We start from the raw sequence: 17,403 nt of genomic DNA on the forward strand, positions 1-17,403 counted from the left end.
GATGATTAGACTTTGTTAAATTGTACTGTGTTCAGAAGCAACCTACCAGCACCATGGCAGAGCAGGCATTCACTTACTTCAGCATCTCTAGTTCATTGTCAGTATGTGAATCCCATTTTTTTTAACTCAGCTACTTTTAATCCATGCTTTTAGAGATGCTATTGCAACCTGAGTATGGATGCTTTTCCCTTGAATTTTCCTTAAGACCAGGCCTGTGAAAATAATTTACATTACCCCAAAAAACAAAAAAAGAAGGAAATTATAAGAGAAAATTGACTAAAGGAAAATCAACCAAAAAGCTAAAATTAAATGGAAACAAAATCTGTTAGTGTGGAACAAATGTGCCCACACACAGACTTACTCAAAATAATTGTATGAACTTAACCCAACTGTTATTTTGGTTCAGGTTGATTTTTTTTTTTCTTGGTTTGCTGTTTTTTTGGGGTTTGAGGTTTTTTTTTTTTTGGTTTGTGGGTCTTGTGTGTGCATGTGTGTGTGTGCACAGAGAAGCCATAGGACCTCTGGCAATTCAAATGTAATTTTTCCTGTGGTGCAAATATTTACAACCAGTCTAAGACCCTTTCAAATTGTCAGTGCAGTGTAAAAAAGGTAGAGCATTGCTGAAAATGAAGTCAGAGATAGCAAGACCAGAGGCAGCAAGGCCTTTCATATTTTATATGGATTTTTAGGAGACAGCACTTGCCAATTGTATGAGGTAAAATAAGATGAGCGGTTGAATGGTTTGTAGTGAAAAAGCAGATTGGTTAAAGCAGAAGAAATATATTAAATGAAAATCCACAAAAACAAATGGCAAAGGATAAAAGGTGAGGGGCTGTGTAGGAGGGAGGTTCAACTGATGATCCTAGACATTTGGGGATGGAAAAATTCCATTAAAACTAAGCACCTGTTGCTTGAGATTTGGGCTTCAAAATTACAAACCAAGTCAGTAAAAGCATTTTGTTTTGCAGTTTAAAGGGCAACTGAAGGAAACAGTCAAGTATTAAGAGAAGGAAAAAGAGGATGGGGAAATATTTTGTGAAACTGATCTGTGTACATTTAAGGTAGGATATTGGTTAGGCATGGCTGGTTTCAATTTGCTTATAATTTTTATTCACCAGCTTTTCAGTTGTCTTCTTGAGCAAAAAGGGTCTTTAGCTCAATTTAGTTTAGTAACGAGGTAGACAACCATTCCATTCTTTGGATGGCTTCCTAACCTTCTGCCTCATTCCTCTTCATGGGTGTGTCTGACTTAAATTTCTGGTTGTTAATCCTACTCTAGTCTTTGCGGGGTAGAAGAGATGATTTCTGACTCTTTTGCCCACTTTGGGGTAGAACACAAAACTGAAATCCTTCTGATGGAGTAAAGGCTGGCAAATGTTAGAAACCACAAGAACTTTGATAGAGAACCAGCCTATACTTAAGCGACATTCACACGCTCGCACTGGCACACCCGCAGAACCAAAAACCATACTGAAGGCTGCTTGGTTTGACATGGTTGTTTCTCCTGCCCATGCTGCTTTGATATTTGCAAGAAGATGAGTTGAATATCACATGGCAGGATTGGCAGCAAACAGTGGAAAACAAGAAAAACTGTTCCCAGCCCTCCGCACTGAGACAGAATTGATGAAGTTGTCACTTACAAATTACAAATCAATGGAAAAACCCGGTCTAATCTTCAGTGTGCTCTCTCTCTCTAACCCCATTTACAGACTGCCATTTAAGCACACTGATTCCCTCTAAAAAACTTAAGATTAACCTGATGACTTCTTTTAAATATGAAATTGGGAAAAAAAATAAAAGAAATAACTTCTAGACATAGAAGTTGTATATCTAGAATGTTACTTTGCTCAAGGCAGGATACTCTCTCCTCTTGTCTACTTTGAATACCAGATGTCTCTGCACAGTCAAACTGAGGCATCCTGAAAGGGAAAGATTTTCAAATGTCCTCAGCTTTTACTGGAAAATGGGCCCCTTTAAAGATGTTTGAAGTATGAAACTCAAAGGTTGCACAGAGCTTTTCAAAACTCAGCCAGCATTTTTAGGCCTATGCCTCAAAGAGTCTGGGCACCTTACCCAAAAAGAGCTAAAAATGTAATTTGCAGTTCTTCAAGTAATCCAAAACAAAGTATCAAATCCCTTCCCATTTTCTTTTGCCAGAGAAAGTCCCCGTGCACTAGAACTGGCCTCATTCTGCTACACAGGGGACAGCAGAAGTAAATGGAGGGTGGAGTGGGAGAGTTTTTGGAAGAATGATCAGGCTGTGCACAGTGCTCAGCCCTACTTAATCATAGGTGCCTTGCTTGAAAATTGATTTCCAAATATTTCCATGGTGCTCAAACATAGAGTTACCTGGCTCTCATCCGTGCTGAAGAATTTCAACCAATAGAATTTCCTTGGCTGTGCTGCAACTGATGGCTTTTCCCATTGTTTTAATACTCACTCTGAAGATACTTATTTTTGTGGGTCACCAACGAGGGAAGAAAGTATCAACTGACTGCTGAATTTTCCAAATGTGGAGGTTTATATGCCTGTGTATTGCGGCCACAGAGGAACAATATGAAGACATAGAATAAAGGAGTGTAGCAATATTCATACAGCACATGACAGACACATGATTTGACATCTAACTAAATGTCTAATCTTTGCCTTTTAAAAATAATCTGAGAGTTAAGCCTTTGGCAAAAACAAATTATTGTTGAGTAAAAAAATAATCAATGTAAAAGTCTTAAAAAGTGCCTGGAAGCAGTTCTGCTACAAGTGGACTGAGGAAGGGTTTCATTCCTCAGTTTCTTTCTCTTGATAGACTAAGATGGATGTTGTAAGACATTAATCATCCTATATAAATGAATAAGTAACTGTACCAGTGGGTTGTGGAGAGGTTAGGCAACTTAATCAAACCAATTTGATAGACTGCTCCTGCCACAAACCATTTGCCATCCAGTTCACTTTCTATTCTGGCTGCCAGCCATTGTTGTCAAAGGGGGTGTTACAGTGGGGTCTAATACTGCCAGACAGGAATGCCAGAATAGGACTGTGCAACAAATACCTCTGGTTTTGAAAAGAGACTTAAAGAAGCATGATGGAAGCCATAAAAAATAATCACTTTAACATAAATTCCCATTACAAGGTGTACTGAGAAGAGCTGGTCTGCTCTTTGGAGGAATAAGAAAGGGACATAGAAAATTATTTATCTTCTGCAAAATAATCTGTGCTGTGTTCTGATGTCCAGGCTTACAGAAGGGTACAGAAATAACTAGAGAAATACTTAAAGGACAGGTCACAGAAAAATGTTCTCTAGGAGCTGGAATATCAGGCTTGTGAATCTTGTCAGGGTGTTTGGGAACAAGAAATGCATTTTCAAAAGTTTCTTAGGGGAACTTTTTGTGTATTCTTTTGAATTTGTGTTAATGGAAGGCCCGAATGTTTTTAATTTTTAGTTATTTTCACCAGTTGTTTGGAGAAAGCTTAAAGCCTCCTATCCTGAAAAAGTGCCCCTTGAGCAAGCAAGACAAATTATACCCAGACTTTGGATTAGGCTGTGCATGTCCTTCAGTGTGCAGTGTCTTGCATCCCTGAATTATCAGCTTCATGTATCTGGGTTTCAGCTTGTTGCCTAAAGAGTAAGGAAAAGCTCATCTACAAGGAAGAGCTCATCTGCTCCCACTCTGATGATGCACAGCTGGCCAAGAGGATTACTTTTTGGGTCTCTGAAGAGCCAAAGAATCTAACTTATAGCTGGATACAGGACACAGGAAAGGACAAATTGGTGCACTGAGGAGATACAGACTGGGTTGGCTGGCGTGTCTTATTCCAACATGCAGGCTCACACTAACCACAAGGCATGGGACTCGGAAATAGTTTTCACCAGGCTCAGTAGGAGAGCCTCCAGGAGCTGCTTGCCTTCTTGTTCAGCTGGGGGCATGATTCACCTTCCACATCATGCGAGTGTGTCGCAACTAGGCAATGCTCTGTCCTTACAAGAGGCTCATTTCAGGTAGCATTTTGTTTTCTCTTGTTCCATGCATGTAAGCATTCATCTCTCTAATTACTCTCCATATGATGCAGTCGTTAGGGACTTTTGGCTTACAGTAAAAATTCAACTGAAACTACATGCGGTTTGACTTTCTAAGTATCACAGGAGATTCAGATAGGCCATTCTGACCCCTGTTGCATGGAAACAGTTTTGCTTATGGACATTTAAGAAATTCATATGTTTTTTGCTCAAAAATAACCACTATGATCATATTATGATCTGACCTCCTGTGTAGTAGAAGTTCAGCTTCACTCTGTAATTTCTGCATTAGGTACACAACCTGTGGTTAGCCAGCATCCTGTGGTGGGATTATGTGTTGTGTTTTGTATTGATTAGGTTATGACTTGAGACAAATTATGTTTTTAGCTTGGATTTTCAGTAGTTATGGCTTATGCCTGCAGGATTTTCCTTTTAGAATTCTGCAGGGATGCTCCCAGCAAGTTGTCTTTGCAATGTAGTGCTTCAGCTCCTTCCTGCAAGAACAATAAAAAACCCCTAGAACACATCTTCCACAGTACTGTAGAAAAGATACTTAAAAGAAGTTCTGGAACTAAATATCATTTTACTTCAAACTTATATCTTTGATAAACTCTATGTGTAATCCTTATTACGACCTGAACTATCCTCATGTCCTTTAAGCCTTCTACAATATGTGCTAGATGTATCTGACAGAGCTGTGTCTGTACTTACTGGTAAGCCATTTGCAGCCAAACAGAATATATAATAATTGTATTATCTGGGGTTTTTTCCTGAGTGTCATCAGGGCAGTATTTTGGGCACACATCCTTCAGCAGTTGCCATTTTTCACAACACTGTGAAGAACTTTATTTACCTTGGGATTTCTATACTTTTGTCAAGATTGACAGATTCCAAAGTTACTGTGTGTGGCAGGGACAAGGCAGACAAACAGATGATTAGAAAGACAGCACAGACACATAAACTTGTTTCCTTAGGAAATGGAGCTACAGATTATTGCCTAGGGAATTTATGGTTCTTTAAAATTGCTACCTCTGTGTATTCTTACTGGTCATCTTCCTTCCTGTCTTTCTTTAAATCCTCTCTTGAGGTCTTTGGGGGTTTCAGGAAGGAGTGGGACCATGTGAGTCTGTGCAAAAAGCTGGGACAAATTTTCAGCATTGTGAGATGATACATGTGGGAAGAAGTAGACACTACCATACTGGAACTTTTTAAAAAGCTTTTGGGTGCCAAGAGTCCTATCACAAAATTGTGTTACAATTACAGGGGATTACTCTCAAATATGCAACCAGAGCGACTGATAAATTATTTCCTTTACTCCAGCAGTCATGCAATATTAATTAGGTACAGTTAGTACTGTGTCTCTTAGAAAATGTAAAGAGTTACATAAATGTTGAGTGAGATTATATCCAAGATGTTGGTTGATATGAAATACATAAAATGTTTTTTAATGCATTTCTTTACATGCAGCTTCAGGTAAGAAAGTACTTTTATAAATGTACTTGGCAAAGGATTTTCAGAATTGTATAGGGGTTTTGAATGCCTAAGTGTTGGTTTAAAAGTGGTCTCATTTTTAAACATCCATCATGGCTATCATAGATAATATGTATTTACCCTCTGCCATTCAAGTCATTCTTCTCACAAGGCTTTAGTTTTAAAATTCTTGACTTGCGTGCAGTTGGACTCTCCTCATACCTCTTCCACAGAAGTCACAATTGTCCAGATGAGAAAAGGTGGCTTGTAGATATTTCTAGTATTGATGCTATTTACTGCTCTACCAATTTTACTGTTTAATATTTATTGATGATTTATATGTGTGTTTCTATGGCACCTAGCGCAAGGTTTACGTTTTTTATTACCATTTGCAAGTTTGTACATCCTCTCCAGTCTCAGCTACTGATTCCTGCTAATCCTGCCAAAGTTTTTCCCCCTCTTAGCTGTGTTGGATGCCAAGTGTGTGACTGTGCTCTAAGTGGGGGAGGAAGTGGAAGCAGCAGTAAGGAAGGAGGAGCAAGGCTTTGAATATTATTTCCTTAATTACTTTTTTCCAATCTATTATGAGTTGTTCTTAAAAGGTAGATCACCTGCTGTAATGTAATGCAAAAAGAAATATTTTTCCCTGCAATTAAATAGATTCCCAAAAAGTCTTGCAAGCTCCTAGACTTCCAGATCTATGGTAAGAAAAAGAAAGATATGAGAATTTTCCAGTTGAGATGGAGCAGGTCATTAATTTTGGAGATTGCTTTGAAGCCTATGAGCACTACTCATACTAGCAAATGCTGTATAATGAGCTTTTTTGTCTTATGTACTTTTGTGCTTTTCATCAGGGGGAAGAAACCTGGTATAAAGTGGTGTAGCCAAACTGTGCAGTGCTGTGTGCTTGGGCACACCATCTTCTCAGCTGGGAATAATAGATTGACAGAAGTCATGGCTGGGACCAATGGGAAGAAACCATACACTCAAAATGCAGTTGCCCTGGTCTACTCCTCATGTCATATCCCTGTACACATAATTTCCAACAGCCATATATTCTTCATGAAGCCCCTCTCATGGACTTATTTTGCATTGCTTTCCTTTTCATTGCCTTAAAAATCACTGTTTTTTTCCTGCTGATCTCCTTCAGGACAGTTTCATAACCAGTTGATTGCATGCTCCAAACACTTGACCTGTAGCATATAAGGGATATGCGTGCAAATGTGTTGGCTCTGGGCCATCATTCTTAACTGTTGATGATATTTCATTGGAATTGCAAAACTGCTGTGTAGCAACACCATGTTATTGAAAGAGGCATACATGTTTGTTTTGTGTGGTGGGTTGACTCTGGCTGCACACCAGCTGCCCACCAAAGCTGCTCTAGCACTCACCTCCTCTGCTGGTCAGGGGAAGGGGTTGAGATAAGGACACAGAAAAATCAGTGTCATGAGCAAAACAAACTCAACTTGGGGAACAATTAATCTATTTCCCATCAAATCACAGTAGAATAATGAGAAATAAAACTATATCTTAAGACCACCTTCTCCCTACCCTTCCCTTCTTCCTGGCCTCAACTATACTCCTGATTCTCTACCTTCTCTCCCACAGTGGTGTAGGGGGGTGGAAAATGGGGACTAGTGGACAGTTCATCACAGATTTCTGCTGCTCCTTCCTCCTTAGTGGGAGGACTCACACTCTTCCCTGCTCCAGTGTGGGGGTTCTTCTCATGGGTTATAGTCCGCTTCGAACTTCTCCAACATGAGTCCTTCCCAGAGGCTGTAGTTCTTCATGAGCTGCTCCAAGGTGGGTCCCTTCCATGGTTTGAAGCCCTTCAAATGGTCTGCTACAGTGTGGAAATCCAAAGGGTCACATGTCCTGCTAGCAAACCTGATCCATCATGGGTTCCTCTTTCCACCAGTCCACAGCACCCACCAGGAGACTGCTCCAGTGTGGGTTTCCAGTGGGGTCACAGCCTCCTTCAGGCTGCTCTGGCTTGGGGTCCTCCAGAGGCTGCAGACTGGTCTCTGATGCATAATGGATCCCTCTGGGCTGAAGGGGTACAGCTGTCTCAACATGGTCTTCACTACAGACTGCAAGGGAATCTCTGCTCTGATACCTGGAGCACTTCCTCCCCCTCCTTCCTCAGTGACCTTGGCATCTCCAGAGCTATTTCTCTCGCACATTATCACTTCTATCTTTTGGTTACTGTTTTGCAGGTTTTTTTCCTATTCTTAAATATATAGTCCCAGAGCTCCTATCGCCACTGCCCCTGAGTGGCTTGGCCTAGTTCAGCAGTAAGTCTGTCTTAAAGCTGGCTGGCATTGGCTTCATTGGATGCAGGGAAAATTTCTGGCAGCTGCCAGAAGCTGCTCCTGTAGCCAAAACCTTGCAATGCAAACCAAATACTGTTTGTTTTCATATGATTCCTACATCTGTATAAATTACACTGTATGCTAGGGTGGAACAAACTAACAGGTGGTGCTGTGTTTCTCATTGCTCTTTTTTTGCAAGGGTAGATGTTATGTTACAAGCAGAATGTATATACATCCATTAGCTCAAATTTTCCCTTTTTTCCCCTTGTCCCACTTGAATAATAACAAATAATCATGACTTTTCTCCTGAGGTTGGCTGTCCCCAGGCCTGATTTTGTCTACATAGCTTGAGAGTTAGATTGCTTCAATATGCTCTAACCTGTGCCGTAGAAAATGTGTTTTCCGGCAGCTGCTGTACAATGCTGGAGGAATGCTATTTGTCAGGATAAAGCAAAGATTATTACCTTTATCCAGTTTTATATAGTATGCTTTGTACATTTAATAGAATTCAAATTCAACTTTAATTTCTGCTGTGTGTAGAATGAAAATTACTTTGCTTCTGCTGCCCCAACTCAGCAATGCCCAGAGATGTTCCAGAGACTGCTGTATATTTCAGCTGTTTAGGGTGAGTGTTCAAAGGCATCTCACTCTTGCAGAATCCTTCTGGACCTGTTTCAGTGGTTTTATTTCATTCCTCTCTTTTGCTTTTATGTGTTTGGTATGACTTTAACTAATAGCTCAGTGTGATGCTTAGCAGTGCCGTAGTAGATAGGCCCCAAAGAAAAAGAATTTATTATAATGAAGCTGAGTTCAAATATTCAAGATGTCTTGGTACAACTGTCATTGTGGTTGCAATTGATAAAAATTTTGATTTATTGTCACACTATTTGTTCTTGTAGGTTATGTGGTGTGCACAGCATGTATTTTAGCAACGTATCAAAATCAAAATGATGATAATAATAACAAAATATCAGCTTAAAATTTAAATGTGGTGAAAGAGCTCTTTGCTTTACTGTCAGTGATGATCACAGCAAAAAGAGAAACAGACTCCTTTAAATTTAAATTTAAGAGAACAAAGGTTAATTACAGCTACCACTCATTCATTCATTGCTTTTTTCAGGTGACAATAAATGCCCCCTTAACTTCATGCCTGAATGGAGTATGTCTTGCTGACAGCAAGGTTGCACAGATGACCACTACCTTACACCCTCTCACCAGTCACCCTGCTTCTACCCCAGCAAAGGCCTGTTTTCATCTGCAAGGCTCCTCTAACACACCCACATGCAAATGCTTTTGACCTTAATTAAAGCAGTTCACCTCTCTCTGCCTCTAGGGATGGTTTCCTCATAAGGCAGTTGTGTTTAATTAGCATTTGCATAGCATTCTGCTGGTTGCTTTCCTGGAGCGTTGTTCAGTAGGAGCGTGGGATTGCTGAAGCCTGACTGGCAAGCTTTGCGCCCTCCTAATTGACACAGAAGCCAAGTAGAAGTTACACAAGGAAAGAACAGAGAATCGTTAATGATGGATCATTAGCAAGTAGCTCCTTTGAATGAATGTAGATAACTTTATAACTCTATCAAAGTGAAAAGTAGCGTGATGAATTATGCATCAAACAATAAAAGCTCAAGGAAGACACTGGTTTTATAATTGCTGTGCAATTTTCCAGCATGCTCTAGTTTGTAAGATTAATTTTCTTTGGGAAGCATGAAGCATTCTGTCTGTTGCACACCATGTCAATTTTGGTTTTCTCTCTTTAGAGATTTTTTTCTGTGTCTTTCAATATCACTGCAAAAACTCCCAGGGTTTGAGATCTATAATGTTTTATGTTAGCAAAAATTTGCACAAGCAAATGAAAAGTCTATAGTTGCTAAACCATTGAGGGTTTGCTGATTTCTTGGTGCAACGAGCTCCCAGATACACACACCTTAAATAAGATTGCTTTGTATCTTTTCTTTTTAGTAGAAATTGCATAATAGTTCTATGGCCATGTTGAATTTCTAGACTAATAAATCCCTGAAGGGCATTTTTACTTTGAAATTATCGTCACAAGCATTTCAGCTGGCACAGAGATCATTCCTGTGGCTTGCACTACTGCCAATTCTGCTCTCCTAGGGCTCCTACTTGCTCCTAAGAAGACAAATTAATACAAATATTGCCCAGTGATGTCACCTTTCCCTTTAAAATGTACTCGTCTCTCACTGATGTTTCCCTCTGGAAATTGAACTCAGTGTGTTTGAAGTGAGTAGAATCAGGGGAACATGTTAATAGAAAACTTATCCCTGATGTGAACTGCTTCTTAGCTTCCATATTATAGTGGGTGAAAGGGTCTGTGAGAGATCTAATCCATTGGAAAGCCCCAGGGATCAGCTGTGGGATCAACCATTGTAGAATAAATCTCCTTTCTAAAGACTGGATTGATACAAACTCCAAAGCTTCATCCCATGGCTTGTTTCAGCATTTTGCTACCCCTACCATTATAAAGGTTTATTTTTTTGTTTCCTGCTATTTCCTTTGTTGCAATTTAAGTCAAGTATTTCTCATCATGGACATGAAAAAGGATTTCTTTCCCCCTTCCAGGAAGTTTACATGGATTTTGGGGGGCATGGTTAGGGTTTATTTTATCCATGGTTAGTTTTATTTTAGGTAGTGGTGGGGGTTTTATACATTTTTTTGAAAACAGTTTTGAAGTTGTTTTTCTCTAGCCTTTCTCTTTAGGTCCATGATCCCATTTGATCCCAATCTATCATGTTTCCTGTGAAAATTTCTGTTGCTGTCTTGTGGACGCTCTCAGGTATTCCAGATGGCTGTGCAGTGGGGGCCCCACACCAGACACTGCTCCAGCTGTGACTTGCCAGCTCTAACTAGAGCAAAAATGTGTCCTGCAGGCATCTCTCTTGTTTGTACACCCCTGTATGATGCTTGCCTTTTTCGCAACAGCATGATGTTGTTGACTCATCTTCACTTTGTGATCTAGAATAACCCCTAAATATTCCTACTTTCCTGTTTGTCCCCTGCCCTGTATTTATGTAATGAAACATAATTCCTTCCCCTTGACAGTACTGAATTTCACCTCCTTTTATCAGAGCATTTCTCCAGTGTAACCAGGTCATTGTAAAATGTACTTCACAGGAAGTTTTAGCTTTTGAAGTCCTCAGAAAGCTGAGCAGGTAAGATCTGAGTTCCATCAGCCATCCAGGTAAAAATAAACTGATAAGTGCTTCATACTGAACAGATTCCTCTGGAGCTCACTTAAAATGTTCTGTTTTAGAAGATCCCAAGAAGCAATTCTCTGAATGTGATTTCCCTCTCAGTATTGCACCTGGTTTTGGATTTATCTAGACCTTGTTTCTTTAGTCAGTTTATGCAAAATAACAGGGAATTTTCTTCCTGAAAGTCAAATCTTGATTTGGTGTCCTACGGGTTGAAGACTGTGCTGGTCTTTTCTGGGGTAGAGGCAATTTTCTTTACAGTGTCTGGTATGGGACCGTGTTTCAGATTTGTCCTGAATACAGGGTTGATAATATAGAGATTTTTTAAAATTGTTGAGCAGGGCTTTCACAAAGACTTTCTGGCTTCTCATATTGCCACACTGGTAAGACTGGGGGCACATGGGTGATTGAGAGGAGACATGACCAGGACAGGTGACCCCAGCTGACCAGAGGAACATGCCAGATTGTATGACATCAAGCTCTGTATATAAAGTGGGGTAAAGAAGGATGAAGGGGGAACTTCTGGAGTTTTGGCATTTGTCTTCCCAAGTCACTGTTACATGGCCCTGCTCCCCTGGAGCTGGCTGAACACCTGCCTGCCTACAGGAAGTAGAGAATTCTTGTTGTTTATGTGCAAGGCTTTTGCTTTCCTTATTAAACTCTCTTTATCTCACCCTGTGAGTTTTCTACCTTTACCAGTTCTGATTGTCCCTCTGATCCCACTGGTGGGGGACTGAGCAGATGGCTGTGTGGGGCTTGGCTGATGGCTGGAGTTAAGCCATGACAGAGGGTCATCTCACCTGGCTTGATGTCTAGGTGGTAAAGCTCCCCATCTAGGGCACTTGTCTACCCTTTCCTCTGTGGAGAAACACAGGTGATCACAACTCATCTGGCCAGGTTGACTCATTTACCGGTATCTTAGAAGACACTGTAAGTGTGTACTTTCATCTTCAGTATCTCCAAAGGGTGTCTAAGGAACTAAAATTCTATATCTAGATTATTGATATATAAATTTAGATGGGATGTATCTCTCCTCCAGCCCTTTTCCTGGTAGAAAGACAAGAGATCACACACACAATTTGTTCTTAAGAGGTACATGCTGGCTGTTACTCCTCTGCTGAGTATTTTCATTGCGATTATTTTATCCAGTATTGAATGGAACTTGAAGTTAAATTATTTGGTCTGCAATTTCTCAATTGTAACTCCTTTCCTTTTTAAACTCAGAAATGGTATATAGAATCCTGGAATCATCTGGGTTGGAAAAGACTTGTAAGATCAAGTCCAACCATTAGTCCTTCCAGGAGCATACTTGTCAGAAACGTACCAAATCAGCTTGAAAAATACTGTTTTTCTAGGCACCTTTTGTTTTAATTTGTCTTTCCTGGAGGTAAATACTTTACTGTATTAAATATTTGATTACAGTTCATGAAGACTGGCAAAAAATAATAAAATGGCATGTTTTGGCATCCTGACTGACCTTTGCCAGCATCTCTCCTCAAAAAAGTAGTAGCTTCATATAGTAAATTTACCAGTTCATGCTGTGGTTCACTTCTTGCTGGTCAATAGTCTATTCAGAATTAAAACAAATACTGTTCTGGTTTTTAAAATGTTCTTTGTATTTCTTTGCATTTCTAAGCAAAGCTGTAGTTTCATTGATAAAGTTATAATTAAATGTAACCTTTTATGTAAATTCTTTTAATTATGTAATAAAAGCCATTACTATTAATAGAGGAATCCTTTTGCCAATAGCATAAAAATGTTTTCAGTTTTGTATTCAAGAAGAGTTTTCAATTGGTAGTTAAGGAAATTATTGTCCTCTCTTTCTCCATGAGGCAGGTAATATTTCATTGCATGTGCTGAGTGAATACCTCACTTCTGATCCCAGCATGAATTTGTGGCTCATTCTCTTTTCTGAGTCTGGTAGTAAGGACCTAGCTACTTGTCTGCAGGGAGCTACACTGAAATCAGTTCACTACAGAGCACCACTAAAAGATGAGATCTGACTACCTGCAATAGAACAAGACTTCTTATCATTGCCAGCTTCCAGAATTTCACTTTTGAAATTATTCCTGCCAGAGCAAATAAATAATTGTTAATTTTCTTATGGCTACTGTTACTTGTATTTCTAATAAAACATGTAAACCAAACTGGGGAATACCATGTCTATGCATGCTGTCAGTTCTGTCACTGCAGGATAATGGAGCACACTGCAGAGGTATTTGAGCTGCTGCCAGCTGGAGATGGTGCTACCCATTGTCCCTGCACTGCTCTGACAACAGTAAAAGTGTGTTAACATGACATTTAATTGTGTCCTTATGCTTGTGCTGCCTCGCGTTGTAGAAATGTGGGGATTTGTGCATCACATCCTGAGTGGGCTGGGCATTGCTGTTCAGGCAGCAGAGAGTGGAAGACTGGTGACATAATATGACTCAAAGAACCCTGGTATACATATACCCTGGTATACATATACATATACATATACATATACATATACATATACATATACATATACATATCTCTAAAAAATGGGAAGATTTTCATAACATTTCATGAATATCCAGCAATTCTGCATTTAAGTGATCTATTTTAAACTGGTTTATTGGTATATTATTGCAAACTGGAATTTTTTTTTAGTCTGTAATTTCAGACTATAACATTTCTGTGGTAAGGACTGCGATTAGAACTGGTGTGAAAATGAGGTACTTTCCTTTAAACTAACAATTCAATATAAATATGGGTAGTAACTCTGGAAAATAATTTCCCTCCTATTTGTATTTTTTTTCCAGGACCAGGTGTCAGATACAGTGAATTTGTTGTGTCACATCCAAACCCACCTCCACTTGTGGGACAACACACAGTGGAGATACTGAAGAGCATGCTGGGGTATGAGGATGATGCTATAGAAGAACTGCTTTGCAGTGGTGCTGTGGCTCAGCATGAGGTCAGATAAGGAACATTAGCTACATTCCTTCACACTGAGTTCACATTACTTTGTCCTCTCTTTGCTCCCTTCAGTTTCCCTAATGGGACTCAAAAGAGAAGACATAATTTAATTCCTAATTTTCTTCCACGTGTGTTTGTATGATTTTAACACTGATGTATCAAATAAATAATCTCATGCTGTCTGAGTGAAAGATTTTCTTGGGGGGGTTGGGAATAAATGTAATTATACAGTCCTGTGTGACTACTCATTCTCTCTACTTCACATGGAAAATAGAGTCCTTATCATAATTACAGTAATTGCCTAAACATTTGTCCCCAGAAAGACGTGATGTTAGTGAAAAGAAGCAGAAGCTTTAAAATCTTTATACTAGACTCTCCAGTCACAGAAAGCTGCTTTCTTAAGCTGTGTCTTAATAGAAAGTAATTTATTTACAAATTGGTAGTTGATCTGATTGATTTTGAACAGAATTATCCATCCTGAAAACTTTGTTCATATCTATTTTAGATCAAGAGTAGAGTAACCATTGCACATTTTACCTCTATTCCATGGAATTCCAAATTACTAATATGTCATTATATTACATTCCATAGTCGTGACAATCTCAACATGTCAGCAGAAAGAAGCTGAAATTGGCACAGTTCTTCAGTTATCAAAAATACCTGTTCCAAGACCAGTTAAGAGACAAACTGTGGCTGAATAGTCTTCTGTAATTTTATTCAGAAAGGTTCAGGGTACTCTTCATTAAATACTGGTTCACAGAAAACCACCATGCTGAATGTTGAGTACCAAAACTTGCCTGATGGTTCTGTGGGTAGGTACTGATCCCCATCTCTGACTCTAGTTACCAGCCAAACCACCTTCATGATGGAGAAAGCACAGGTTGAAATTTGTACCAAATTTTTGACTCAGTCCAACCTTCATGGTGAAAACCTGGTGAGAGTTGACAGATCTTCTTCAAATTGCATAATACCATGTCCTTCAGTAGGGTTGCTCTTGAGAGTAAGGCACCGTGAAGTGGAAGAAGCTGGAAGAATTTGATCCATGAGAAATAGTGAAGAAAAGATTAAAGAAGAGCCCTTTCTTCTCTATAAACCAGTTTGGCAGATCTTCACTTACAGAAGACATCCCAGGCTCCTGTGTGACAGTATATAATTTACAGCTAAAGTAAACTCAGTGTATGGGAAGGGTTTAACCTTTGTTGTGTGCACACTGGAAGCAAGGCAAAGCCTTTCTATTCCTAGAACTGAATAAAACTAAAATTGACACTCAACATGCAATATCCTTGTTTCTCTCAAAGTATCAGAAACAGGCTGGCATTATAAGTAGCTTGTCACTTTGTTTCCACTCTAACATAGAAGATTGTCTGTATTACATTTGAACTTCACAACTCTGCATTACCTTCTGGGGGAAGAAAAGAGGTTATTACATAATCAGTTGCAGTGGAACCCCACTGTGGTTGCTTATTTTCGAAGCCCAGTGTTTTGGTTCATTTGTTTGCTTGTTTTCTCTGGGTTTTGTGTTCTTCTAATTTTTTTCTGCACTGCATTCCTGGCACCAAACACCATTCTCTATCCATGTGTTAAAGACATCATGAAATCCTGGAAGAGTGACTTCTAAAATAAATATAGAAATAAGTCTGAACTGAGAATTGGGACACCGTAGGGGAAGGACTGAAACTGAATTGGAAGAGATTTTGATATAGTCCACCTTCCTTTTAATCTAAGGGGAACATCCCCTTTTTAATGAGAAAAGCAGAAATTTGAATTCTGCTTCTTATAAAATGGATAATTTGATATTGAACTAAACTTTGTTTACTAATGAAAAACACTGTCAGATAACATTCAGAAATAAATTTCCTGGGTTTACTTTCCAAAGGGTTATTTTCATCACATTTCTAAGAATCACATGTGCAAGGTATAGTAAAATGTTGCTTAATTTTGTTAAAGGATTTTTAAAATATCAAGATTTTTTTCCTGTTCTTTTCCAAGCAATGCAAATAGCTAATCACCATATCCTTAGCTAATTGGCAGGGCTGCTTTGACTTTTAACGCCGTAATGCTGATTTAAATAAGCTGAATATTGGTCTTTAAACTATAAAATAAAAATACTAAAAAAGTATTTTGCGCAGAGTTCACATGCAAACAGTGTTTCCCTTTCTTTTTCTGTTTCGTCATTAGTGTTTTTCCTTTCCAGTTTGCTGTATTGACAGTCAAATGCCTAAAGGGACAACTGGAGACATTACTTTGTCTCACCTCCAGCAGTTACTGCAACAGGACAAATCCTGATACCATTTCTCAGTTTTTAAGTCAAACACACAGAGACTCTTTAATTCAGAAATAAATGGAAGCCTTTAATTAGGAAGCTAGGAAGCCTTTAAATAGGAGTATCTGGAAGCTAGAAATTCCTTTAGCTTCCAACATCTGATCATGAAGTTGTACCCTTTCAAAAGTTTTACTCTTTTGGTTTTGGATGATTTGGAAGACATTTAAATAATTACTATGATAATATTTAAGCTGTTATAATACACTTTCCTTTAAAAAATGAACAAATAAATGCAGAAAAATATATTCAAACAACATTTACTGCACTCTTCCCAAGAATCGTCATGAATAGGTGTCTCTAGAGGTCAGTTGCATTTTGACAATATTGCAATTTCAAAATGGTTTTCTCTTGTACCTCAAAACTTGGAACCAGCCATCACATGGGATTCTAGAACTCATAAACTGAGATCCCTCCACTATCAAGGAAGAAATGTAGCTTGTGATGACTATACACAGCTGCCTCTGGCAATGAATATTTGTTTTTCTCTGCTTAAACTGGAAAGGAATCTTCTGGTGCTGTCATGATGTGAGAGCGTGTGTGGTACTTGCTTTAATTTGGCTTGATTTATACATCACTGTGTTAAAAAATAAAGTGAAGAAAAAGCCCCCAAAAGCAAAAGAGTGATACAGAACACACCTGTTGTCTAGTTCTAAACTGAGTCCACTCACAGGTGTTTTTCAGGAAGCTTTAGCTAGCATTGGAAATGGAGCTTTCCATTTTGACCTGTGTTCTTGATGCCGTGGTCTATGGCCACTTTGGCTCCATTCTTTGCACTTGGGGATCCCATTGTTCTTGTATTATCTTCACTATTAAAAATGTTTCCTCAGCCCTCCTCACATAACTGTCTTACTTTCTTTTCCGTGCAAGCTAATAAAGCTCTGCAGCAGGTATAAATCACCCACAAAACTGCAGAACTGGTCAGGAAGAGTCAAGCAGATTTTGCATAGCCCGAGGATCTCACCAAGGGATACTTTAGAGCATCAAAAGAAAATTCCAATCAAATAAAAGTCAGTAATGGATTATTCTTGCTCCTGCATGGATCTTGTTCCTGGTAACTCTTCCCCAGAACCTTCCCATGCACTTGGGAAGTCCTCGCATTCTTGTCTGCAATGGGTGCTCTGGAACATACAAAAG

The 17,403-nt window shown here is 39.1% G+C and overlaps 1 protein-coding gene across 2 annotated transcripts in view; it reads left to right on the top strand.

Moving 5' to 3' along the window:
• Window positions 1-14,972, top strand: part of SUGCT (succinyl-CoA:glutarate-CoA transferase) — a 314,835-nt gene extending 299,863 nt beyond the window's left edge. Inside the window, exon 15 of one of the 2 annotated variants that reach the window (XM_039715018.1) lies at window positions 13,790-14,972. In XM_039715018.1, the coding sequence (XP_039570952.1) occupies window positions 13,790-13,953 (164 nt within the window). In that variant the 3' untranslated portion in view covers window positions 13,954-14,972. The remainder of the gene's footprint in view (window positions 1-13,789) is intronic. The other variant, XM_039715019.1, reaches the window with a different exon arrangement.
• The last annotated feature ends 2,431 nt before the right edge of the window (window positions 14,973-17,403 follow it).

Source organism: Passer montanus, unplaced genomic scaffold, assembly GCF_014805655.1.
Source record: "Passer montanus isolate IOZ18808 unplaced genomic scaffold, ASM1480565v1 scaffold32, whole genome shotgun sequence".
NCBI lineage: Eukaryota > Metazoa > Chordata > Aves > Passeriformes > Passeridae > Passer > Passer montanus.